Genomic DNA, 24,789 nt, shown 5'->3' on the forward strand with positions numbered 1-24,789 from the left:
GTGGCACGCAGGCTCAGTAGCTGTGGCTCCCGGCCTCTGGAGCACAGGCTTAGTAGTTGTAGCAACGGCTTAGTTGCTCCGTGGCATGTGGGATCTTCCTGCACCAGGACTCGTACCCGTGTCCCCTACATTGGCAGGCGGATTCTTAACCACTGCGCCATCAGGGGAGTCCTGTAGTTGTATGTTTAAGTATCTGTCTCCCCAGCTAGACACGAAGCTCTCTTGGGATACATACCCTCTAAACAGGTGAACGTCGAGTTCAGCCCCGCCCCCCCGCTGTTCCACTGGAACTACGTTTCCCAGAAGGCCCAGCGTCCTGGGCATGCGCAATGGGACGCAAGGAAGCGACGCTGTTTCACTCTGGCTGCCTCTTCGTTAGGCTGGGAGGCAGAGCCTGAGCCGTGCCCAGGCCCAGCGGGGGCTGCAGCCTGAGCCCGGCGGTGTCGTCCGCCTGCCCCCCCGCCCTCCTCAGCCTCGGTGAGAGGGGCGGACAGGCCACCTGCTCGTCGCCAGGGCTGGGGTCCCGGGGACGCGGGGGAGACCGAGCCGATCTGGGACCGGAAGGGGGCGGGCGTGGGCGTGAGGGAAGGTTGGGCCAGGCCGGAGAAGAGCCCCGGGGTGACGGGGGAGGGGGAGGGGATTGTGGGGACCGGCCTTCGGGTAGATGTCCCGGAGGAGGGAGTTGGGGGAATTGGGAGACGCTGGGAGCTTAGCACCGGACCTGGTGGGAGGGTGAACGCCGGGGTGGAAGCCGAAGGGCTAGCAGGGGGAGGGGCGCAGACACAGAGTTTGGTCCATCTGTGGGAGTGTACCCTTTCTCACAGGACTTGGAGGAGGCGGTAATGCCACCGGCTGCCCTAGTTAGCGTTTGGGTTCTGCTGGGGTCTGCCTCCCGGTGGACGGCTCACTGGAGCCAGGGGCTGTACTTCAGGGGAGTTTGCCTCCTTAGTCTAACTCCTAACTCGCCTCATGTAGGGTCTGACTTCCAGGAAGTGCCTATTTCCTGGGACCCTGGGTCACTTTCTTGGGGAGGGCATAAGGTATATGCAGTGTAAAGGATTTAGGAGGCTTTTTTTTTCCCCCTGAAACTACCCTTTCTCAGCCAGCTGCTGTCCCCCACACTGGTTCCTCTTCCCTAAGTGCCAATAGCAGTGGAAGTAGTTTGTGCAGAGACGCTTGGGCCCTTAAGAAACTCAAAATATTTCTGCATGCTATCCTAGCTCCTGTAGAGTCGTAGAAGGTGGTCTTTCGGGTAACCAAAATCAGGCTTTACTTAAACCATCAGTATGACTATAACTAGGCTTCTTGTTCATTTGCCATGTGACCTTGGCCAAATTTTTTCCCTCTCTGGTGTGTTGCTTCCCTGGATACCTACACTGCAGATTGGCTTTCGAAGTCCTTTCAGGCCTTTCTGTGGAAGGGCTTAGTGTGTGTTTGTTTGTTTTGTGGGGTTGTTGTTGTTTTTAGCCATCCCCTTGGTTATTGAGTGGGCAGAGGGAGACTACTGTACCTTCTGCTCTGCCCAGGCTGTTGGAAAATGAATCTGGTGGTTTCCAGTCCCCAGCCACAGCACACAGACTGGACATCTGTGTATTCGTTTTCACTAACTCCTGTTTCTCAATTTAAAACCTGATCATCTTCTTCCTTGTTGGCAAAGGTGCCTTGGAATTCGTGTTGCTGAGTCAGGAAGCCTTTCAGATTTGCCCGGTTTTTGTTGTTTGAATTTTATATCAAGATGGGAACTCAAACAAGTCATTCCTCCTAAGGATCTGGTATCTCCATCAAGAAGGCACAGTTTGTGCCAGCTCTCCAGAGAGAAAAGGTGAGAGCCATGGGGACTTGACATTGCTGCCTTCCCAATCTGGTTTTCAGTAGAGAAAGTGGGCACTGGGGAGGGTGGAACTTGAGGTCCCCAGGATGAAAGTGAGCCCTGGGAGTTGATTGTTGATTGCCAACTGTCTCAGATAAATTCAGGTGGCTTCCTGCCAGCAGCTTCTCCTGTTTAACCAGTCTTAGAAGATGCTTTCCGCCTTCAGACGCGCTTTATGGGATGAAGGACACGAGTCACGGTTTCTGCATTTGAACTGGAAATTTTAGTTTCTTTTGTTACTTGAACCTTTACTGGGTGCCTCCTTTTTGTCAAGCCCCATGCCCAGTGCTGGGGGTACAGTGACCAGGCGCAAAAGTTCTGTCTTCCAGGAGCTCATTGTTTGGTGGAAAAGATAAACAAACCGTAGACAGTGACAAGGTGGTGTCAGTGTGACACATGTTGAGGAGTGGATAATCACAGGGCGGAGCCCAGCCCACCCTTGCCCAGGAGGGAAGGTCCAGAAGCCTCCAGAAGCTGACAGCTAAGGTTGTGAAGAAGGAGTAGGTCCCAGGAAGTAGGGGGCGGAGCCTGGCAGAGGAGTCAGTATACGCAAAGTCGTGAAGAAACCTGGCACGTCTGGGTCACTATAAGCAGGCTGAAGCGACAGCGTGTGGATGCGGGGCCGAGAAGCCTGGAAAGGTAGGCAGGGGGCTGAGCGGGGGCTTTTATGGGTCATGCCAAGGCTCAGGGGAACAGAAGGATTTTAGTACAATTCCAGGAAGGGCATTTTTCTTTTTTCTTTTTTTTTTTTTTTTTGCCGTGCCACGCGGCTTGTGGGATCTTAGTTCCCCGAACAGGGATCGAACCTGAGCCCCCTGCGTTGGAAGCTCAGAGTCTTAACCACTGGACCACCAGGGAAGTCCTAGGATGGGCATTTTATGAGCCATGGCTAGAAATGAGCCAGATGAGCTCCCTGGCTAGAAAGCATGGAATGGATTCGATTGTTCTCTTCGTGACTGTTTCCGTACACCACTGCCAGCTTCTGGTAGGGGGAGGTAGGCAGGGGAGTTTGCCCTCTGGCTGCTCTGGGTCTTGTGAAAGAGAGGGAACTGTAGAGGACAGACCGAATGCCGTGGAAGTTGGTAAGAGGGGATTTTTCTTTCAAGTGGGCACATCCCAGCATTCTGGAGGTGTTTAAATGGGGCCTTGAAAGTGTGGGTCAGCTGAGGATGGGTGGCCAAGTGGGTGGGATTCCGGGTAAAGTTGAGGCACGGAGTTGGGGAAACTGGCGGTATATGGGGTGGCAGCTCATCACTTACGCTTTTTAGGATGGATCGGGGAGGGGAAGGTGTAGATGGAAGAGGGTACTGAAGAGAGATGCTCTGGCAGCTACTGTTGATAGGAAGGGACCAGACCGTGATGGGCATTCAGCATCAGCCAGAACGTGAACATTATTTCTAGAGCTCTAGGGGAGGTGCGGAAGAGAGAGGGTCAGAACTGGATCGGGAAGCTCAACCTCGCACCTGCCTCTGGGGTGGACGAGGAGAGACAGGAGTTGGAGAAGCCAGTGGGCAGAGAGTGCTTGTCAAGGTGAGAGGCAGAAAGGTCCCAACCAGATGCTAGCAGCGGGGTCTGAGGAGGCGAGGAGAGGGCAAGCCGGGGCAGCCGCTGGGCTGGGGGAGAAGGCGGAGGAGGGCCAGTGCAGAGCCAGGGAATCCAGGAGGAGAGGGGCGTCTGCAAGGAAGGTGGGTTTGGCTGTTGAAGGTACCGAAGAGGCCGGCAGGAATGGGGCCACGGGCGAGGGAGGAGCATCCCTCATTCATTGCACACACGCTTAGGAAGTTGTGTGCCCGGGCTTGTGCTTGGCACTTGGAGTACAGAGAATTAAACAGTCCCTTCTGTGTGTTTGTTTTAATTTTCACCTCAGGTAAACAGAGAACTAGATTAATAAACAGTGATCACTGTTCACGCCCAGCTTGCTTTCACTTGTTTCTGAAATTATTTTTTTTTATTTTTCTAATTTTTTTTAGCGGTACACGGGCCTCTCACTGTTGTGGCCTCTCCCGTTGTGGAGCACAGGCTCCGGACACGCAGGCTCAGCGGCCATGGCTCACGGGCCCAGCCGCTCCGCGGCATGTGGAATCTTCCCGGACCGGGGCACGAACCCGTGTCCCCTGCATTGGCAGGCAGACTCCCAACCACTGTGCCACCAGGGAAGCCCCTCCGAAATTATTTTTAATGTGTTGTAAGTTCCTGCATTTCAGCCATCCACAACAAAAGCCAGGATCTTGAAACAAAATACACATCCAATCATTTGATCTTTCCTCCCATTCCCATCCTGAGATAACCATTATCCCCTCACTTTCATTTTTATGTAGTTTTACAGTACCTGTGTATTCCTAAGGCACTTAAAAAAATATCGCTACAGTTTGTCCATAGTATTGCATGTCATCTGATTCATTTGTCTTGAATATTGAATAATATTCCATGGTGTGGGCAAATCACAGTTTATGCATCTGATCTTCCGTTGATGGGTACCTGCTTGTTTCCAGTTTTGCTGTCACGCGTGGACTGCTCTGAACATTTCCGTACACGTTTCCTGTTGCACATATGCAAGAGGTTTTCTTGGGTATGAGCTGAGGGGTGGTATTTTGCTGGGTCATAGGGTGAATAAATGTCCAACTTTCGTAGTTGTTACTAGACTTTTTCTGAAGTGATTGTACGAGTTTTCACTCCACCAGCAGCAGAATGTAGGCCTTCCGCTTGCTCCACACTCTTGCCAACACTTGGTATAGGCTGACTTTTTTTTATTTCTGCCAGTGGAATGGGTATAAAATGGGATCTTTAGGATCTTGATTTCTGTGTCCCTGAGCCCTGATGTCGAACATCTCTTCTTAAGTTTATTGGCATGTGTGAAGTTTCCTGTAAATTATATGTTCACTTTTTTGCAATTTTTCTGTGGGGTTCCTGGCACTTTAAAAAGAAAATTGACGTGTAAGAGTTCTTTATATATCCTTGATTTTAATCCTTCGTGCTTATTGTGAATATCTTTTTCCAGCTTTTAACTTTCTGCTTTCTTTGAGGCATGTTTTGTTGAACAACCATTCTTAATTTTAACACAGTGAAATGTATCTCTTCATGTATAGTCAGCGTTCTGTGCCTTGTTTGAAAAATCTTTTCCTGACCATAATCCTTGCCTTTTAGGAGTCTGTGCCCTAGTGGAGGGGACAAGTAGATAATTGCACTCAGTTGTCACATGGACATTGGTGGTTAGAAGAGGCCACTTCTCTGTGCAGGGCAGGAGTGGATGTAGGAAAGATTTCACTGGGCAGAGAGTCTCAGGCTGGGAATTAAGAATTGAGTAAGTGGACAGGTGGGATGGGTACTCTTGGTGGGGGGTGAGGGGCATGAAACAGCCTGGCCGGTTCTGGGCTCTCACTGGAGTTGCTGATGGCTGGAGCAGAGGGCTTAAGGGACTCAGGCAGGACATCTGAAGAAAGATCTGGATGCTCTGCGTCCATGGAATTATTGAAGCCATGGGAGCAGATGAGAAGGTCACAGGGGAGGGTGGAGAGAAGAGAGGTAGGCCAGGGCCCAGTTGCCTGATGCAAGGAAAGGTGTGGCTCTGGGAAGCAGGTTGGGCTTCTCTGGGGGTGGCCCTCTCCACATGCTGCCTGCCGTGCTGTTGGATGCTGTATTTCACCCTCAGGTGTTGGGCAAAGACTGACATGTCTACAGAGGGCAGGCATGTCATAGGGGAGACGGGCCAGAGGCGTAAGCACTCTCCCACTTTTCAATAGAGAAACGGGTTCAAAGAAGTATTTCTCAGCTATAGTTCAGTGGGACCACGGTGAGGTCAGCAAACCGTGGCTCATGGGCCAAAGCCAGCCCACAGACTCTTTTTTTTTTTTTTTTTTTTTTTTGTGGTACACAAGGCCTCTCACTGCTGTGGGCTCTCCTGTTGCGGACCTCTTTTTTTTTTTTTTTTTTTTGTGGTACACGAGGCCTCTCACTGCTGTGGCCTCTCCTGTTACGGAGCACAGGCTCCGGACGCACAGGCCCAGCGGCCATGGCTCACGGGCCCAGCTGCTCCGCAGCATGTGGGATCTTCCCGGACCGGGGCACGAACCTGCATCCCCTGCATCGGCAGGCAGACTCAACCACTGCGCCACCAGGGAAGCCCCACAGCCTTTTTTTGTTAGTAAAGTTTTACTGGGACACAACCACGCCAGTTAGTTTATGTGTGGCCTTTGGCTGTTTTCACACTACAGTGGTGGAGTTGTGTAGTTGCAACAGACACCCAGTGTCCTACAAAGCCTAAAATATGTACCTTCCAGCCCTTTATGGGAAAAGTTTGCTGGCTCTGCCCTGGAGAGTTGTGGTAACTGTGGTAACCTTGAGAGTAGTACCAGCCACCACAGTGGTGCAGCTCGTCGTTGCTGGCTGCATAATGAATCTGGGTCAGGCCTGCAAATGTTGCCAGGTTTTCTGGTTTTCAAGAGAAGCTGGAAGTCTGGATTTTTTTTTTTTTTTTTAATGGTGGATATTCCAGTTTTTAAACATTGGCTCAATTTGTAAAAACTAAAAACTGTGTAGTAGGTCAAGCAGACACATCTGGCAGGCTGATTTGTCCACATCAGTTTATCCCTCTGCAAACTGATTTGGGTTTGCTTATACCTGTGGCTTCTCAGGCAAGTTGTTTATCTTTTGCCTCACTTTTCTCATCTGTAAAATGGAGATGATACCCTTTGCTCAGGAACGTGAGGACTAAATGAGAACACTTATACTTAGCACGGTGCCTGGTACCTAGTAAGCTCTTGGTTGGTGGCCACTGGTGTGATCATGGCCACTGTGCCTGCCACTGCTTCCGCTGCTCCCCCATTCTGGCCCCAGGATAGGCTCTGATGACCTGTGGGTGGTCGGGTTGCTCCTGGCAAAGAAGGAGCAGCAGGCTCTTGGTGCCGGTGGAGGAGGTTGCCCACTGGGGAACTGTTGGTCACTGGGGCCTGCCCCCTGGCCACTGTGTGGCTTTCTGAGCCCCATTTGGAACATTCTGCTCTGACCTGCCCCTGGAGGGCCCTAGTCAGGCACCAGCCAGAAGAGGAGTTATTTCCCTTCTGGCAGCCCCACGTGCAAGGGACAAATCATGTGTAGTTCCTTCCATCTCTCAGAAGCCTAGTCAGGCCTGGGTGGCACCAGCGTAAGCCATCTCTTTTCTAGACAAAAGCCCTACCTTGCAGCGCTCCCCTGTTGTAATAGTTTGGGCACCTGGATGGTGTGTTTTTTGCACTTCCTTGGAACTCAGGGGTGGGACATGGTGTCTCTTGGCAAGGAGGTGCTGTGGTACTTTGACAGGCCTGTTAGTGAAACTCCACTGGGACGGGAGCAGCCGTCTGAAGTAATGATGGTAAGTAACAGTGGTGGGGTTTGTTTCATATTTACGATCTTTTGAAAGTGGTGGGCATTGTAGCGGTTTGTTTCTGAAAAGTAATAGTTTCCCACTTTAGAAAATGTGAAAAGTTCAGATATATAAGGAAGTTGAACCAAAGGTCTCTAATAGTTTCTGCACTCCAAGGCAGTCCTTAGCATTTTGGTTCCGTTTCTACTGCGTTTTCTCTCTGCTTCTCTTTTACCGAGTTAAAATAGTGCTGTGGGGAGTATCTTTATGTTGAAGTTTTTCTCTCATCTCCTTTGATAGATTTTTTAATGATCGTGTCAAAGCAAGTGAACATTTTTAAACCTCTTGATACGTGTTACCAAACTGTTTTCTGGAAAGGGTTTATCCGTCCCAGAAGTGTGACATCTCAGGGTACTCTCGCCAGCACTGAGTACTGAAATTATTTTTACTGCTTTAACAGGCAAAAAAATAATAGGCCATTGTTTTAAATTTGTATTAAAAACAACATGTCTAGCAAAGTAGAACATTTCTTTGTTGTGTTTGTGTGCAGTATTTGACTTTCCCATCTCCGTGGGAAGGCTTTCTGACAGTGCCCGGGTGGCCGGCTGCCCTGTAACAAGTCTTTGAAGGTCATGCTCTGCTTACCCGTCATGCGCACCGTGTCAGCTGGTGGAGTGTGGAGTTGCAGGCCCATGCTTCTTGGAAAGCACCTGAAAGTGACGCAGCATGGAACTAGGGTGTGAAGTCCACCCAGTCTCACTGGTCTCCAATCCGTGCCCCTCAGAACGCCTCTGTCCCGCACAACAGCTTCCTGGACCTCTCAGGAAGTAGGAATGGAGGGCAGCCCTTGTGTTCATAAGAGCACCCCACTCTTCTGCGTTTTACGTATCTATGGGCAGCGTATGGTCACATTTGGAAAAGGGTTCTGCTGCTTATGAGAGGCTGGAAAACCCATCCAACCGCCTGAGCAGTGGAGCCCAGGAAAGGGGAGGTGACTGTCCCAAGATCACCGAGCATGGAGCCAAGGGTGAACTGCCCAGCTCAGGCCTGGGCCAGGCCACTCTGTATTTCGGTGGGCTTTGGGGGGAGGAAACGGGTCCTCACATGTTGGCAAATTGACAGTTGCCCAGTCTGGGCACCAGTTCAAAGGCCACGCTCGGGGCCTTCTTCCCGGAGGCCGCAACTGTAAGGGATCCATTTGTGTGGTTCCCCTACCCGGAGGCCCACAGTCAGGCAGGATGAGTTTCACTCAGATTCGTGCATCAGCTCAGGTCTTCTTGTAAAGCTTTTGTAAATCCCCTGGGAATAGAAAGACTCTTGGACACATGCAACTTTTCTCCTTTGTGTGAAACCCCTCTCTGGTAGGACAGTAGCGTCCCTCTGTGCCTCGGAGCCGTGGGGCTGTGCACAGGCGTTTGTGGCTAAATCTGACAAGAGAATGCAAGAGAAGTCAGGATGGTTTTTCTCGTGGTCAAAGTTGTTGATACATTTTTTTTTTTTTTTTTTAATTTTGGCTGTGTTGGGTCTTCATTGCTGCGCACGGGCTTTCTCTAGTTGTGGTGAGCGGGGGCTACTCTGCGTTGTGGTGCACGGGCTTCTCATTGTGGTAGCTTCTCGTTGCGGAGCATGGGCTCTAGGCGCGATGGCTTCAGTAGTTGTGGCACGTGGGCTCAGTAGTTGTGGCACGCGGGCTCTAGAGCGCAGGCTCAGTAGTCGTGGCGCACAGGCTTAGTTGCTCTGCGGCATGTGGGATCTTCCCGGACCAGGGCTCGAACCCGTGTCCCCTGCATTGGCAGGCGGATTCTTAACCACTGCGCCACCAGGGAAGCCCTTGATACAGTTTTTTAAAAATAACTTCGGTTCGATCATAATAAGTAATATGATCATTGTAGAACATTTGCCAGTACAGAAAGAGGTAAAGAATAAATATCCCATAACTCCATCACTCCTAGTAAAATGTCAGAGTTGTTCCTTCCCACCTTTTAAAAATTAGCTTATATTAGAACCTGGTGTCACAGACTGGCCATCTGACCTTGAGTAAATTCTTAATTGCTTTTGGCTTTGGTTCTCACGTCTGTAAAATGGGGATAATCTTTACCTTCAAGGTCAGTTGAGGGTTGAGAGAGCTGGATGGCAAGCGCACCAGACAGAGTGCGTGCCACATAGTAGGTGCTCAGTAAATGGCACACCCGCCCGCTTGAGAGCATATAGCGTATATGGTTACATATCCGGTATTTTTAACTTGTCAACAGCATTATCCTAGGTCTGAAAGCCTTTTAAAAACATTTTTCAAGACTCGTATTCCATCATTGGGGTGTACCATAATTTATTTAAGAATTCCCTTATTCCATTATCATAAAGTGTTTAGGTTGCCCCCAGACTAAGGCTGTTTTCCCATGGCCAATTAGAATAATAACAATTTTCATAATTAAGAGCACCCTAAATAGGCCCGTCATTAGGAGCCGAAACAAATTAGGTTTTTGAACTGCAGCTTGGGGATGGCTGAGGCTGTAACAGAGAATGGGTGCATTGACACGGCCGCTGCGTGTGCATGGTTGCTGCGTTCCAGGGGAACATCAGTGGGTGTTCTGGGCATCGCGCCAAGTGTGCCCCAGGCGCCTGGAGCAGAAGGTGCTCCTCTCTTTTGGCGTGTGTGTTTTAGACCCTCTGGGATATTAGGCATTTGACGAGCTGCAGCCCCAGCTTTGGGTCAGCCCCAGCTCTGCCCTCAAGGAGTTCCTTTTCTGGGGGGTGGTGAGAGCGGGGACAGATACTGAAACCAATAAATGCAGTATGTTTGGATAAATGGAGAATGCAGTGAGGACGCACAGGAGGATGGGGTCAGCACTTTCTGTTAAAGGTGTGGCTCAGAGCGGGGTGCTGTGGCTGAGTCTGGAAGGATGGGCATGTTTGCTGGGGGCTTAGGCGCAGAGAGGATGGAAGTCTGGACATGGGCACCAGCAGGATCAATGTCTGGGAGGTGGGAAATGGCTCCGAATGTTCTGACACTTGCTAGAATTTGATGCATGTGGACAAAAGGTGGAGGCCTTGGTGTTAGTGGGGACAGTGGCTGGTCGTGGAGGGGCCGTGTGCTGTGTCTTTCTCATCTCTGGGTCTCTAGTACCCTGACAGAGCCTGGACCGTCGTGTGCCTGCGGTCTGTAGGCCAAACACGTTCATGAAGAGCTTAGCTGAAGTTCTCGAGTGTAGTTCTCAGGCTGTTTGGCAGAGTTATCCGAGTTGGTTCATCTGGGGGTGTGTGGACATGCTGGAACATACCACGTGCGCTGGTACATGGGAGGCCCCTGCTGCCCGAGAGATGAGTGACGCCTGCCAGGAGGTGCCGGGGGAAAGTCTGGGCTCAGGAGTAATCGGCCCTGAAACCAGTCCTGTGATTTGTACCTGGATGTGGGTCCAGAGGCCTCTAGTTGCAGGCGCTGAGCTTATAAGCTCGCCAGCCATCTCGAGGGCATCCCGGGTCTAATCCTCCATGGCGGGATGTGTGCTTCTGTTGGAGCGGCTGGCAGCTCAGGGGTGGCCCTGGCCCCACTATGTGTGCTCAGAGTTATTGCAGGCCTGACTCATCGCCCGTGTTCTCAGGCCGGGTAGCTCAGTGCCGCCCTGGGCCACCACTGCTCACCTAGACATGAGGGGTGGGAGGTGCTGGGTTGGAGGGGAGCAGGGAAAGGGAGGGAGGCCAAGATTGGCTGATATCGGCTGTGTGCCTGGAGCTGTTCTGGGTGCTTTATACACACCTATCCATCTGAATCCCCTAGAAAAGCACTTAGAATAGAGGTTGATATGTCCACTTCCAAGCGAAATCGGGCTTGGAGGGCTTAGGTGCCTTCACCAGGTGACACAGGAGGGCTTAGAGTGCAGTGGGTATGCGGTGCGTGGGCACCACAGCCTGTGCCTCTTCCCTGTCACCTGCTGCTCCAGCTCTGCCTTCCTTGTGGGGCAAGTGGTACCGGCCTTCTCACTGAAACCCTGCAGGAGTACAATCTCAGGGACAGCAGCGAAAGCCCAGGCAGGGTCCCAGCCTCATTAGTGGCCATGAAAGTGAGTCACCAAAACCACCGGGGCCTCAGTTTTCTCGTCTGCAAAACAGGGACAAAATTCAATGTCTGTACTTAAGGGGATCGTGTGGGCATCGGAGCAGATGATGTGACTGGGAGCCCTGTTGGCACCAGGGCCCTATGTGGACGTAACAGCTGAGGGTGCTCACAGCTTGAGATGCAGGCTCCTCTCTCCCTTCCTCCCCTCCCCCCACCACTTTCCCTTTTCTCCCTTCCCCCTCTCTAAGTAAGTGGGGTGCAGAGAGGCTGAGAGGCTAGAGAGGGCTTAAGCATCCATAGGATTTTAACGTTTATTTAGGCGGAGCCCAAGGTAGAGCTCGTGCTGAGCTTTCCTCGCTAAGAAAATGGGCATTAGAGCCAGCTGATCTGGGTTTGCCCTCTGTGCTACCACTTACCAGTGTATGTGTGACCTTCAATAAGACCTTGACTTCTTTGTTTTCCTGTCCATAAAGTGGGAGAAATACCGCCTTGTCAGTCTGTTTGGCCCTGTTCCTCTCTCACCCTAGGAGCTTCCACAGACCCCCTTTCTTCTTCAAACAGCTGCAGGCACGTAGAGTCTTCATCTGCCTCCATTCAGTCGTGCTTTGAGCTAATCCGTGTATAACACGTGCTACATGACACGGCCTGTGCTGGGGCTGGCGAGGTGGCTGTGGACAAGGCTGGCTCGCTGGGTGTCTGCCTTCTGAGGGGGCAGAAAGACAGGGACCGCCATATGTGTATGTGGGCGTTAGAGTTCTGGTCGGGGCCGTGGAGGAGAAGTTCATGTGACAGATGGCCTGGGAAAACCCTGAGTGATGTAACTGGGCGGGAGTGACTGGGAGAAGAATGTCTTGGGAGATGGGTGTAAAGTCTTTGCAGCTGACCGCTGATCAGCAAGGCCCAGGCCCAGGGAGTGGGGTGCAGGGAGGCCAGAGAGGGAGGGCTTCAGCATCCACAGGATTTTGATGTCTATCTAGGGCCTGCCCTCTGTGGGTTAATGGTGCAGGAAACCAGGGCAGCCTGGAGACCTGGACAGAGCTAGGACCCACCCATGCTTAGAGTCGCAGCTCTGGCTGTCCTTGAGCCCCTGGTCCTTTCTGAGAGAGAGTTTTTTTTTCATCTGTAGCATAGCAGGTGTTAATATGTATCTCACAAACAAACCTGCTTTGGAAACCTGTGTGGCGTCCTCACAAAGGTATAAGGGGTCATGATGGCCCCAGTCCACAAAGGATTGGGGTGACTCATGAAAATACATATAGTATAAGAGGATACACTTAGTAGTTGGGCCAGAGGGAAATTATCGGTAAAAGGACAGAAGCAGGGCTGATGATTAGCACCCAGAATTCACCCACTGTGTCTTCCTGGACATTTGCAGAGGTAAGGAGGCTGCTTGATTGACTCCGAATTCTTCCTGGCTGCCTGAGCAAAGAGACAGGATTAGGTGCTTGGTTCACGATGCCCTGAAGGTTTTAGGGAAAAAAGTGACTGCGGAAAAGCACGATTTTTCCCACCCCCCGCACTGAGACTAACTCTGGTAGGGCCACCGTGTGTGTCGGTAACTGCGTGTCTGTCTTGTTTCAGGTCTCCTGGAAGCGCTGGGCAATGAACCTGAGACTGCAGCCCAGAGTGGTCTGAAGCCGGTGGGGAGAACAGAGGGAGTCCTGGGGAAGATGGCCATGGCCCCAAGCCCTTCCCTGGCTCAGGTGTACACCAGCCCAGTGGCAGTGGCCGTGTGGGAATGGCAGGACGGGCTGGGCACCTGGCACCCCTACAGTGCCACTGTTTGCAACTACATCGAGCAGCAGTTTGTCCAGCAGAAGGGCCAGCGCTTCGGGCTGGGGAGCCTGGCCCACAGCATCCCCTTGGGCCAGGCCGACCCCTCACTGGCTCCTTATATCATCGACCTCCCCAGCTGGACGCAGTTCCGCCAGGACACTGGTAAGGCACTTCCTGCCTCGAGTATGTGTCCAAGTGCCTGTTTCGGGCTGGGCGTCGTGCTAGGTGTTGGGGGTCACAGAATTGACTCTCAGTGTTATCCTGCCCCTGAAATGCACACGGTCAGAAGGCGGGTGGTGGGAGTGATAGCAGTGTGAGATGTTCCTTAGTGGTACGGGGTGCCTTGGGAACACAGTGCAGAGGCTGTTCCAGCCCCCTTCCCCCTTGTCTCCCAAACCAGAAATGCCTGCTTCCACCCACAGGGATTTGAGGGTCTCGCTGGCAGCAGGCAGGCAAGCAGGCCGGCCGGCATGGGGGTGGCACACCATGCTAGTTAAGAGGGCCTGGCGACGGGTTCCAGCTCCTGTATGAGGGCTGTGCCACATGAGCAAGTTACTTCACTCTCCTGTGCACTCATGTTTCTTTCGTGTGTGTGCGTGTGTGTGCGCGTATGCGTGTGCGTGTGTGTGCGCGTGTGTGTGTCTTTTGCTCAGTATTACTGAGAATGGGGCTACCAACTTCTTCCCAGAGCTGTGCACTATCCCTGTAAATCAGTGGTTTTCAGCTGGGGGCAATGTTTGGAGACATTTTTGATGGTCAGGACTATGGGGTGGGGCGCTACCAGCATCTAGTGGGTAGAGGCCAGGGATGCTGCTAAACATCCCACAATGTACAGGACAGCCCCACAACAAAGAATTACTAGCCCAGAATGTCACTAGTGCCGAGCCTGAAGACTCCTGCTCTAATCCCTGTAGCAGCCTCCTCGAGGGTGTGAGGACTCAGGCTTCCAGGCAGTGGATGCAGATAAAAGTCCCTGCCTTCATGATGTTTGCAGTCACTGAGAAAGGCAGCGCACAAGATAAATGATTCCAGAACTGTGTATGAGTTAGGTAGCAATGAGTGTTTATCAGGGAATGGATGTGTAAAGCACAGGGAGAGGTCGTTTTGAAGTTTGAGCTTGGGTGGCCCGGTCACCAGGAAGGGCTGGGGATAGATAAGGAGGGAGGGGCAGGTCGTTCAGGGCTTTTCCATCCCTTGAGGGACTTCGACTTTTCTTCTGAAAGGAGGAACCCTGGGAAGATTAGGGCAGAGGAGTGACGTAATCTGATTTGGGGGTTAAGAGTATCCCACTGGCTGCTGAGGTCGGGAGACCAGGTAGAAGGTAATCGCAGTGATCACCTTTTGACAAGTACTGTTGGAAGCATGGCCCAAATTGTCTTTCTCTCCTGAATCGTCAGGTTTGGTTTATTAATATAAGCTAACCACAGGTGTTTGCTAATAGTTGCTACCTGGGAAGTCCAAAGGAATCTAAGTACATCCATGTAAGAGAACTGTGTAACAGTTAATAAAGAGTTTTACAGAGTTTTAGAGACATAATAAATACTTATGGCATAATACATGAAAACAGGAAAATTTTTCAGTATGATTGCCAGCTGCACCTAAACATACATGCCTAGGAGACTAGACGGGAAGGAATATGTTACGATATACGATATACGTCGTGTGCTTTCCTCTTGGTGGTTGGATTATGGATGATTTAATTTTCTTCAGACATTTTGTTTTCAGTTTTTTAAGTCAGGCTACATAGGTTTCATCCTTAGGACTATTTTGAGCCACAGCTGGTCTTTGACCTAAGCGTCCAGCATCCCTCACTCCTGCTGAGAAGCGCTGGTCCCTCTCTGCCCCTTGATCCCTTTGATCCACAGTTTCTTTGCATAGAGAGAGCTCTCTACCCTTCACCCCAAATTTGGAGAGAATAGTCAATGCCAGCCTTTAGGTCAGACAGCAGCATGACCATATATACACCGTGATCGTGTTGTTTTATTTTGGTTGTAGGAAAAAAAGAATTTTTAAACTCCCTTTTTTGGGGAGGTGGTGAGTGGCTAGCAGATGAACTTTATATGTGCAACGCTCCTTTTAAAACAGGCACCATGCGGGCTGTGCGGAGGCACCTGTTTCCCCAGCACTCGGCCCCGGGCCGGGGCATCGTCTGGGAGTGGCTGAGTGACGACGGCTCCTGGACGGCGTATGAAGCCAGCGTCTGCGACTACCTGGAGCAGCAGGTGGCCAGGGGCGCCCAGCTCGTGGACTTGGCTGCCCTGGGGTACAACTACACCATCAACTGTGCCACCCACACGCAGACCAACAAGACTTCCAGCTTCTGCCGGAGCGTGCGGCGCCAGGCAGGGCCCCCATACCCAGCGACCACTGTCATCGCCCCACCGGGCCACACGGGAGTGGCCTGCTCTTGCCATCAGTGCCTCGGCGGCGGCGCAGCCGGCCCCGTGTCAGGCCGCTACCGCCACTCCATGACCAACCTTCCTGCCTACGCAGTCCCCCAGCCACCCCACAGGACCGCCGTTGTTTTGGGGGCCCACCAGACCTTTTCTCCGTACAACAAGCCCTCACTCTCTGGGGCCAGGTCTGCGCCCAAGCTGAGCACCGCCAACCTCTGGGCTGGGGCGCTGCCCTCCCTGGGGAACCAGCCCCTCTACCGCTCCAGCCTCTCCCACTTGGGACCTCAGCAGCAGCCCCCAGGACTGTCCGCTGCTGGCGCAGCCAGGTATCTTGCGTTACGCGGACGGTCGTTTTGTCCACCCGCATGCCTTGTTAGCGGGCTTGGGTTTCTGCTCTTCTTTAGCTGGGAAGACTCCCCCCAAAATGCCCGCAGACTCGGCACCTGCCTCCTCGGCTGTCCCTGCTGCGTCATCCCCTTTGCACATGCTCCAGCGCTGCACGTGTCACGTGGTGCTGAGGTGCCACGCTGTCCACAGCCTTGTGTCCCGGGGAGCCCACCTGACTTCTGGCACTTGAGTGCTGGTAGTTGCCCCATGGGTTAAAACCAGTGATCCTTTCATTGACCCAGGAGAATTGGGCTCTCTGAACAGTTAAAGATTCTTTTGGCTGTGCCTGTGTGCCACATAGCTGGGGCCGGGTACCTGAGGACATTTCTCTGACTCCATCTGTGTGCCTGGCCCTGGAGTCACAGACATGGAAGGTTCAGCCCTCTCCCTGAGCCCACGGCTTCATCCAGGGAAGGCTGTGAGCCCAGCTTTGGTGCTTAAAAGTTGGTTGAGGAGAGAGCAAAGTGCTGAGCGTGTTGGGGGTGGCAGCAGGTGACATAGGGCAGCTGCTGTGCTGGTACAGTCCGTCTCATAGGGCACCCTGAGATGATGAAATGGGCCCCGTCCAGACCAGATGGCACTTTAAAGTGGGGAAACCCCTGAGTGGCCAGTGGTGGGTGCATCTGGGATGCTCAGAGACCTGTCACTGATCAGGGGCCTCATCATCGATTATTATTGAGGGTCTGGGGCCTGGAGAACATTTTGAGAGCTCAGAGCGTTAGCCGGAATGGGGGCAGATTTCTGAGAGAGGGTGGCCTGGGCGGGTGGGGACTGGATGTGTAGGCCTGTGGCCTCCCTGTTTCCCAGGGAGTCAGCCTCTCGGTGCCACATCACTCACCCAAGCCCGCCCGCCAGCCCACCTGACCACAGGGAGGGCTGAAGCGTCCCAGTGTGGCCGAGACCTCCTTGGCAGCTTCTCAGGCCTCTAGTATTTCTTCTACTTAGGTTTCAGAGGACCCTTCCAGCTTCGGTAAGACAGTGACAGCTGTCACTCACCAAGCACGTGTTATAGCCGGGCCCTGTTCAGCAGGCTGTGTGGGAGATTTCGTGAATCCTCCCAATGGCCATATGGTAGGGGATGTCCCCAGCTTACAGGGGAGAACATGGAGGCTGACGAGGTTGGCAGCACAGCCAGGAAGTGGCAGAGCTGGGATCAAACCCAGGCCCCTTGTGGGGCATGTGGAGTTTTTTTTTTTTTGAAAAAAAATTTTTTTAATAATTATTTTTTTGTATTTTGGCCATGCTGCGTGGCATGTGGGATGGTTCCCCGACCAGGGATCAAACCCGGGCCTCTACAGTGAAAGTTCTAAATCCTGACCACTAGGCCACCAGGGAACTCCCCACGTGGAGTTCTTGAAGCTGTCTAAAAGGCAGAGTGAGAGGAAGGCAGAGGGCGTCCTGAGGGGTGTGCGCAGAAGCCGCCAGTACACAGAGGAGGGGATGGGCCCCCTGGGTCCGGGTGTCTTCCTACGTGTCCTCCAGGAGTTGGGGCACGTGGATCTGAGATCTCTCTGGGAATGGGGAACACAGGGAGGTATGGCCTGGGCCTTCTCTGTGGGCTTGCACAGAGACATAAGCAAGCTGGGCTCCATGCCAACCCAGTCCCTCCCAGTGCTCTGTGAGGCCCCTCCCATTGCTCTGTGAGGCCCCTCCCAGTGCTCTGTGAGGCCCCTCCCAGTGCTCTGTGAGGCCCCTCCCAGTGTTCTGTGAGGCCCCTCCCAGTGCTCTGTGAGGCCCCTCCCAGTGCTCTGTGAGGCCCCTTCCAGTATGTGAGTCAGTCTGTTCTAGAGAAAAACATGTCACGTTTGCCAGCCCAGAAGGATTATCAGCAAGGTTGGAGCTGCTTTTATGACTAGGTCGGCTTTGCATAGCCTCCTGGGGCTTATGTTCTTACAAATTAACTGGCAAGTTTCTAGCTGGTTCTAGAGCTGGGATGCTGGGATTGAGCCAGGCGACTTCATGGGCTTTGTTGCTTTCTTTTGGTATGGGGCGCCCATCAGTCTCCCCTGATATTTCTTTGGTCTCCCCTCCCCAGCCTGAGGGCCCAAGAGGCTACTGAGGTGGGTCCCGTCAGTGCCATCCAGGCCAGTTATAGGATGGAAGGCTGCCGGGCCAGACGGCCTTACCTTTGCTGCTGAGTCGTGCGTGTTGCCGCTTACCCTGCTGCCCTGCGTTGTAAACCAGGAGGGAGCTGGGCCAGCAGGCTCTGGCAGGTGAAACAGCCTCAAAGGGACCTGCCGCCTGAAGGGGGTGTTCACCTTGACCTCCTGCAGCTCTTCAGGAGCTGGGAGGGGTGACATTCACTCGCAGGGGCCGGTGTTCTCCTGTCTAATTTGTAGTGTGGTTCTCTGCAGTTAACCCTTCTCTAATGGCTGTTGTAGAGCCAGAGGGGGTTTAATAAATCCCTGACCTCTTAACCCAGCAGGGCCAGAAGGATTTGAAAACACCTGGCACCTTAGTCTTCTAGCGGCTGTGATATAGTTCTCAAAGCCAAGTGAATGGCAGCAGCAACAGGTGAAGGTTACTGCGTGTGTGGAGGAGAAAGTGTTTACTGGTAGCTGTTGGGAAGGACATGTGAGTCAGTGAAATCAAAATTTGTGGAACCCATGTGGTTTCTTTTTTTTTGTAACCCACATAGTTTCAAATCACTTCTTGCTCAATCTGGGTAAAACCTTGGCTGACTGATTTGCCTGTTGCCCCAGGAGCCTTTCCGAGTAGGCAGTAAGCCATCGAGAAGACACGTGATTTGTCACTGAGCCACTGGGTTTAAGTAAATTTCCTAGTAGCTGAAGTTTATCCCTTTAAGCACCAAAACTTGTGTTTCAGTGATGTTGGATGGAAGACTTTCCAAAATGTGTCACGCACAGATTCTGTAATAGAGGGTGTGCCGGCTGGTTTAGCATTCCGATGGCTCGGGGTGGTGATTAGGACCAGCCCTCCATTGCAGCTTTGGTGTGGCTAGGCCTCGGGGAGCTTAGTCCCTGCACTAACCCGGCCTAGGAAAACGGCTCTCAGCTTGCTTTCGTCAGCTCTGTTCTTGCTGCTGCTGTTCTCCCAGCCTCTGAAAGCACCCCACTCCCTCCCAGTATCGGCCAGGCTCTTCAGACTTGTGGGATTGGGGTCCTGGGTTCCAGTGGGTCCTTGCCCCTGACTCGCCGTAGGCCCTCGGCTGCACTCTGTTCTCTTTCCGCGTCTCTCTTTTCCTCTCTGAAGGTTACAGAATTGGGTCAGTTTCTGAAGTTTCCTTTTGCTCTGATAGGGCTGTGGTTTTCCGGACTTGCTGAGGGCCCTGCAGCCCTCCCGGAGCCACCTGGCTCCGCTCAGACCTAGGAAACAGTGGGCACTTGGACCGAGCTGCAGATTGAGCCTCGCAGACACCCTGGGGGCCTTTGGGAATTGTTTGCATCTTACAGAGAGAGAAAGTAAAGCTCAGGGGACTCGACATGCACCAAGGCACCCAGCTTTTAAGCGCTGCGGGGACTGGAAGGGGGTCGCCAGGTTCCACATCGTACGCTTCTTGTACTGCACATGCTCAGAGGTTCCCCGGTGGGTGGCAGCTCGTGGGGAGCTGGAAGAAGGCTTTGTGTGCCTCACTGTCCAGCCTTCTAGCTCTGCCCCCTGTTTGGGACTGTCCAGTCCTGTCTGCGGAGAAGACTAGAAATCTTCCTGTCTCGTGTTCCCAGCTCCACTTGGAAGCTCCTGGAGACGGTCCCAGACAGGCAAGGCAGGGAGGGCCTAGTAGGTAGAGCCAGGAACCCAGCAGGTGGGACGGGTGCATGAGGCAGGTGAGAGGGAACTCTCGGAAGGGCACTTCATGGGCATATGGTGCCCCCACGTCGGGGAACACTCTGCCAGTTTGAGCCCTTTAGAGGACGGTGCAGGGAGATCAGCGACCTCTGAGGTTCTGTCCATCCCTGAGAGTCCCCATCTTGGGACCCACTGGATCCTTTTACTGCTCTGTTCCTTCTGATCACAGCAGAGAAATGCATGGGGGAGGAGCTGGGGAAGGTCGCAGGGCAAGTGACAACATCGTGAGACCCCTAAGCAGATTGAACTTAGCCATGGTTCCTGGTCCCAGTTCCAGGGTGAGCTGCTCATTGGAAGCCTTACTGCCTGTCTGCTTTCTGCTCTAGAACCTAGGCCTTCTCCCTCAGATACGTGCCTCTCACCAGCAAGGGAGGATCCCGCTTCTCGGACCCCCGCTGGGCCAGTGATGCCCACTGAGTAGCCCAGTGCAGTGGCAGAGCCAGGCTTCAGCTTTCCAGCTTCCTGGCTATGGGCTGAAGCTTAGTGCTCCCTGTCGGGTTAGCTTGGGAGATGAAGGATGCCTCCAAGGGCTGTATCTTCTCAAATTCTTCACTTCTAGAACCTGAGAATTGAAGAAACAGGCTCAGGAAGGTGGCGCCACGTGGGGCGTGGCTTCAAATTAAACGGAGTTTAGCGGGGCCAAAACCTTAGCCCTAGTGTCCTACACACCTAACCCCCCCCCCACCCCCCCCGCCTCCCACATCATCAGAGCGCCCTGATCCAGTTCCATTGTCCTCTTGGGGCTGAGGGTAGATAAGGGTGGCAGGAAGCGTGGCCGCACAGGTTATTCTGTTTGGGGAGAATAGTCCAGAAATGAAAACCAGTACCAGCCAGTGTGAAATTTTCTGATTTGGGTCAGAACCAGCAGCTCCCTATTGTGTCCACCAGTGGGACCCGTGACCCCAGACCAGCAGTAGGGAAGGATCTGGGCAGCTTCCAGAAGCATTTGCCGTAACCAGGTGGTTGCTGGTTTGCCGACCGTTGTAAGGGTGGCACAGCAGATTGGAGGCGTCCATCGTTTCCTGAGCACCTTCCCAGCTCCTGGATCCAGGCTGGGCCCAGTGGAACAGAGAGGAACATGCCCAGGGCCTGTCCTTGGGGAGCTCCAGTGGAGGGACTGCGTGGAAGGGTTTCAAAACCCTTCCCACTGCGTCACCTTGAACATGGGCAGTGCTGGATTGGAGGACGCAGTCACCGGGAGGGGGAGGAGGTAGCAGGCATGGCGGGCCATCTACGCCAGCTGTCCCCAGGGCAGGGCTCCCTGAAACCATAATGGCACGGGTTTATTACCGTTTAAAAATATAACGGCTTAAAACCAAGTGAGAGACCTGGAATTAGTCACTGTGGGAAGCAAGACCTTCATTGAAAAAAAAATTTCCTGTAGTTTGAACTAATTTGGGATTTGCAGAAAAGTCACAGAAATAGTACAGAGTTTCCCCACCGCCCTTACTTGACTTCTCGTGTTAACATCTTTCGTAAACATGGTGCGGCTCAGAACCAGAGAGGGCCTCACCACTGGTGCAGGACTGTTAGCTAAAGACTTCTCCCACTTTCATCGGTGTTTCCTCTGCAGTTGTCTTTCTGTCCCACGATCCCACTTTGCATCCAGTTGTCATTTCTCCTCCTCCACCTGTTCCTCCTCCTGTGGCCTCCTGTCGAATGGCCCTTAATTTGGGTTCGTCAGACGTTTTCTCATGACTGGACTGAGGTTATGCTGTTTTGGCAAGAACCACAAGAGGGGTGTTATTTCCTTCTCGGAGCGTCTTCTCTTGGGGTTCCTATTACTGGTGGTACTGGTCTGGACCACTCAGAGTGGTTTCTGCTGGACTTCCGCTCTGCAGGGAGCCACAGAGCCCTCCTTTTGATGAAGCTGGTGAGTTCATAATTCTTTTAGGTTTGTCTTCAGAGTCTCCGATTGTCCAGGAGAACGTTTTTTGACAGCCAAAGCTTCATTCTCGATACCTTGTAAAAAGATGAGGTTCATCCCCAGCAGTGTTCTTTCGTGTCGCTGCCCCCTCCCTGCCTACGGTTCCTTCCCCTCCCCAAGGCCCAACTTGGAGTTTGACTTTTGTCGCTTGATTTTCACAGGGGAAGTGATGGCGGGCCGGCCTCTGGCTTAACATCAAGTATTCAGATTCTCTTTCTTGGTTAGTTTGGGTCTGAGAGGAGTGAACATCAGATCTCTTTGCTCCTCCTTCCAGATACTCTTCATCGGGATCTTTTCTTTAAAAAAAGAGAAAAACAGAAGCCCTCACTGTACAGAGGCAGCTGCGGGAAGTGAAACCACAAAGGGGCCTCGGCAGCACCCGTGTCTTCCTCACTCGGTGTTTCTCCGGCTCCTGTTTCTGCTAAGTCGTCTCCGCACATTAAGCTCTGCCCTCTCTTCTCCCCAAGTGCCTCCCTGCCCAGCGGTCCAGTGAGCAGCCCCAGGAGCGCCCCTGCCACGGTGCCCGTGCAGATGTCGAAGCCCAGCAGGGTCCAGCAAGCTCTCGCAGGTAGGCAGGCTGCTCCCTGGTCCAGGTTCCAGAACAGACTGTGTCTGGCAGGACCAGGACTTGGGGGCAGGGGGGAATGCGTGGGGTAGGGGGAGGAGATTGTGGGGCAGGGGTCTTGTTACACCTGTGTGTTCTCATGGAAACCCAGAGAGGCTCCTTGGGGGGCGGTGCCTTTTTTCAGTGATGGTGTATCCCCCAGCGGGTGAGCCTGGGTGCCTGTTCGTTTGTCTCGGTGTTGGGGCGGGGGGGCGGGTCATGCTTAATGACGGTGGGTGCCCTGGTGTGGCCTTTCCCCATCTTTTACGTTTTCACATCGCCTTGAATTATGGTTCAGGAGTCACTTTGCTGTCCCCAAATGCTTTAGGCATTTCCCTAAGGGGGCCCCCTGGGGAACTCATAGAACTCTTGGCTGGAGTTAACATTTTGAGTAAGTGCTTTTGTGTCTCTCTAGATCTTTTGTTAACCTTACACCTTTGAACTGTTATTTTTTTTAATTGATAAATTATTTATTTTGGCTGCGTTGGGTCTTCGTTGCTGCGCGCAGGCTTTCTCTAGATGTGGTGAGCGGGGGCTACTCTTCGTTGCAGTGCGCGGGCTCCTCGATGCAGTGGCTTCTCTTGTTGTGGAGCACGGGCTCTAGGTGTGCGGGCTTCAGTAGCTGTGGCACGTGGGCTCAGTAGTTGTGGCTCGTGGGCTCTGGAGCACAGGCTCAGTAGTTGTGGCGCACAGGCTTAGTTGCTGCGCGGCATGTGGGATCTTCCCGGACCAGGGCTCGAACCCATGTCCCCTGCATTGGCAGGCAGATTCTTAACCACTGTGCCACCCGGGAAGCCCCAAACTGTTTTTAAAATTCCTCTTGCGGGTATTAGGAAGCCACTGAAAGTTATTTTTTAACTTATGGGAAATGTAAAATCGTACCTGAAGATACACTGAGGAGTCTGGTGAGCCTCCATCATTTAAAGATGGAGGCAGAGGAGTGAGCTAACCAGACTGGGTGTTGGGTGAGTCACTGTGGTAGCACAGGGGGGATTGGAGGGGACCAGGCCTAGAGGCAGGGAGACCCTGTGGACCTGGACTTCATGCCTCAGGTGGGCCAGCCACTGACTAGGGTCGTGGCCGTAGATGGAGGTAAGGGCTTCTGACTTGGTGGTTGGATTGGTTGTGAGAGGGAAGGAATAGAATGAGGCCTGGTGTACAGCTGCCGACAGAGATAATAAATCATCATAATTAAGGAGGAAAGACTAGGGGTTTTGCATGTGTGGTAACTCATTTCATCCCAATAGCAACTCTGTGGGGGAGGAACTTTGATTCCCATTTTATGTTTAAGGAAAGTGAGGCTCAGAGAACTCCGCAAACCTCCCAGGGCCAGCCAGCCAGCCCTTGGCAGAGCTGGGATTCAGCCCCAGGCATTCTTGGCCTCAGAGTCTGGGCTTCTCGCTGTGAGGCGATGGGGCGATGGGTGGGGTGATGGCTGTGGCTGTCGACGGGCGGAGCTGTCCCAGAGGCAGGGAGGTTTGGATGAGCAGTTCAGAAGAGCGGCGTGGGGTGGAGTGGGGCGGCCCGTGCCCGCCCGCCGGGAGTGAGCTTACGGAGACCCGGTTGGATGCCGGGAAGAAGAGCCCTTGAAGGACATGGAAGGACCAGTCAGAGAGGCGGTGAGGACGGTAGAGTGGGGCCGGGAAAGCCCCAGGAGGGGAGGCTTTCAGTCTGTCAGCTGCTCAGCCATCAGCCCTTTGCTGGGGCAGAGAGAACAGTGAGCAAAAATGTGGTGACTAGGAAGTCCCTGCCCAGTGTAGGTCTTCTCGTGGCATCCGACGCCACAGGTGTTTCAGGCCTGTGTGTGTGTGTGTGTGTGCGCGTGTGCGTGCGTGTGGTGCTGGTCTTGTTGGAGAGAGGTGGTGGGGGAATGGGCCCAACCTGCACGCGCCCAGCTCCGTTCAGCTCTGCGGTCACTGAGGCTTTAATACCAATGCCATGATCACCTCTGCACACAGCTCAGAAGTGGTCTGGGTGCTGAGGAGCTCTTGAGACTGGACCCGCTGCAGGCCACATCCTCTGTGTCCCCTGCCGCCTGGGCTCTCACAGCGATCCTGGAGGCAGGCAGGTATTTTAATCTCCATTTACTTGTCAGGGAAACAGACCCCAAAGGTTCAGGAACTGGGTCCCAGTGAGAAAAGTGTAGTAGACGAGCCAGCGGCCAGACACCGCCCCGCCTGAATACGTGGCTCTGGCTCGTACCTGAAGCTGGGGCCGCTGTGTGGGGCACCAGGGAACCAGGGATCCTGCGCCCACCCCCAAGAAGCAGGGTCTGGAGAGACCTCTCAGCTGGGCTGCAGTTACGCATTCGATTATGGATTTGGGAACACGCTCGCCGCATTGAGGTGAGCACCTGGGCACAGGGGTCTGCAGGTAGGTCTCCAGCCCGCGGATGTACTGCGGAAGGGCTGTGCGCCCCTCTCGCTGGTGGAGGATCCACGTCCGTGTCAGCCAGCCACCTCAGGTGCTGGCTTTGCTGCCTGCGGCCCAGCCAGGGCCTCTTCTTAAGGGGGGGTGGGGAGGAGTGGGCCTCCGAGACCGGGGCCAGGCTCCCACCCTGCGAGGGAGGAGGAGTGTCTGCATTTTACGCTACCAAGACCTGCCCGAGACCGGTCAGCCAGTGGGGAGTG

General features: G+C 53.4%; 1 protein-coding gene across 7 annotated transcripts in view; it reads left to right on the forward strand.

Annotated features, from left to right (window-relative positions):
• Positions 1-301: 301 nt before the first annotated feature.
• The window catches only part of DTX2 (deltex E3 ubiquitin ligase 2), a 33,893-nt gene continuing 9,405 nt past the window's right edge, over positions 302-24,789 (forward strand). Inside the window, exons 1-5 of one of the 7 annotated variants that reach the window (XM_032605236.1) lie at positions 302-477; positions 1,658-1,822; positions 12,844-13,200; positions 15,124-15,760; positions 22,023-22,123. In XM_032605236.1, coding sequence (XP_032461127.1) covers positions 12,933-13,200; positions 15,124-15,760; positions 22,023-22,123 — 1,006 coding nt within the window. In that variant the 5' untranslated portion in view covers positions 302-477; positions 1,658-1,822; positions 12,844-12,932. Of the gene's footprint in view, positions 478-1,657; positions 1,823-1,965; positions 2,510-7,025; positions 7,218-12,843; positions 13,201-15,123; positions 15,761-22,022; positions 22,124-24,789 lie in introns of those variants that run through there. The other 6 variants (XM_032605241.1, XM_032605237.1, XM_032605242.1 and 3 more) reach the window with 6 other exon arrangements.

The sequence above is a fragment of the Phocoena sinus genome, chromosome 15 (genome assembly GCF_008692025.1).
Source record: "Phocoena sinus isolate mPhoSin1 chromosome 15, mPhoSin1.pri, whole genome shotgun sequence".
Classification (NCBI taxonomy): Eukaryota; Metazoa; Chordata; class Mammalia; order Artiodactyla; family Phocoenidae; genus Phocoena; species Phocoena sinus.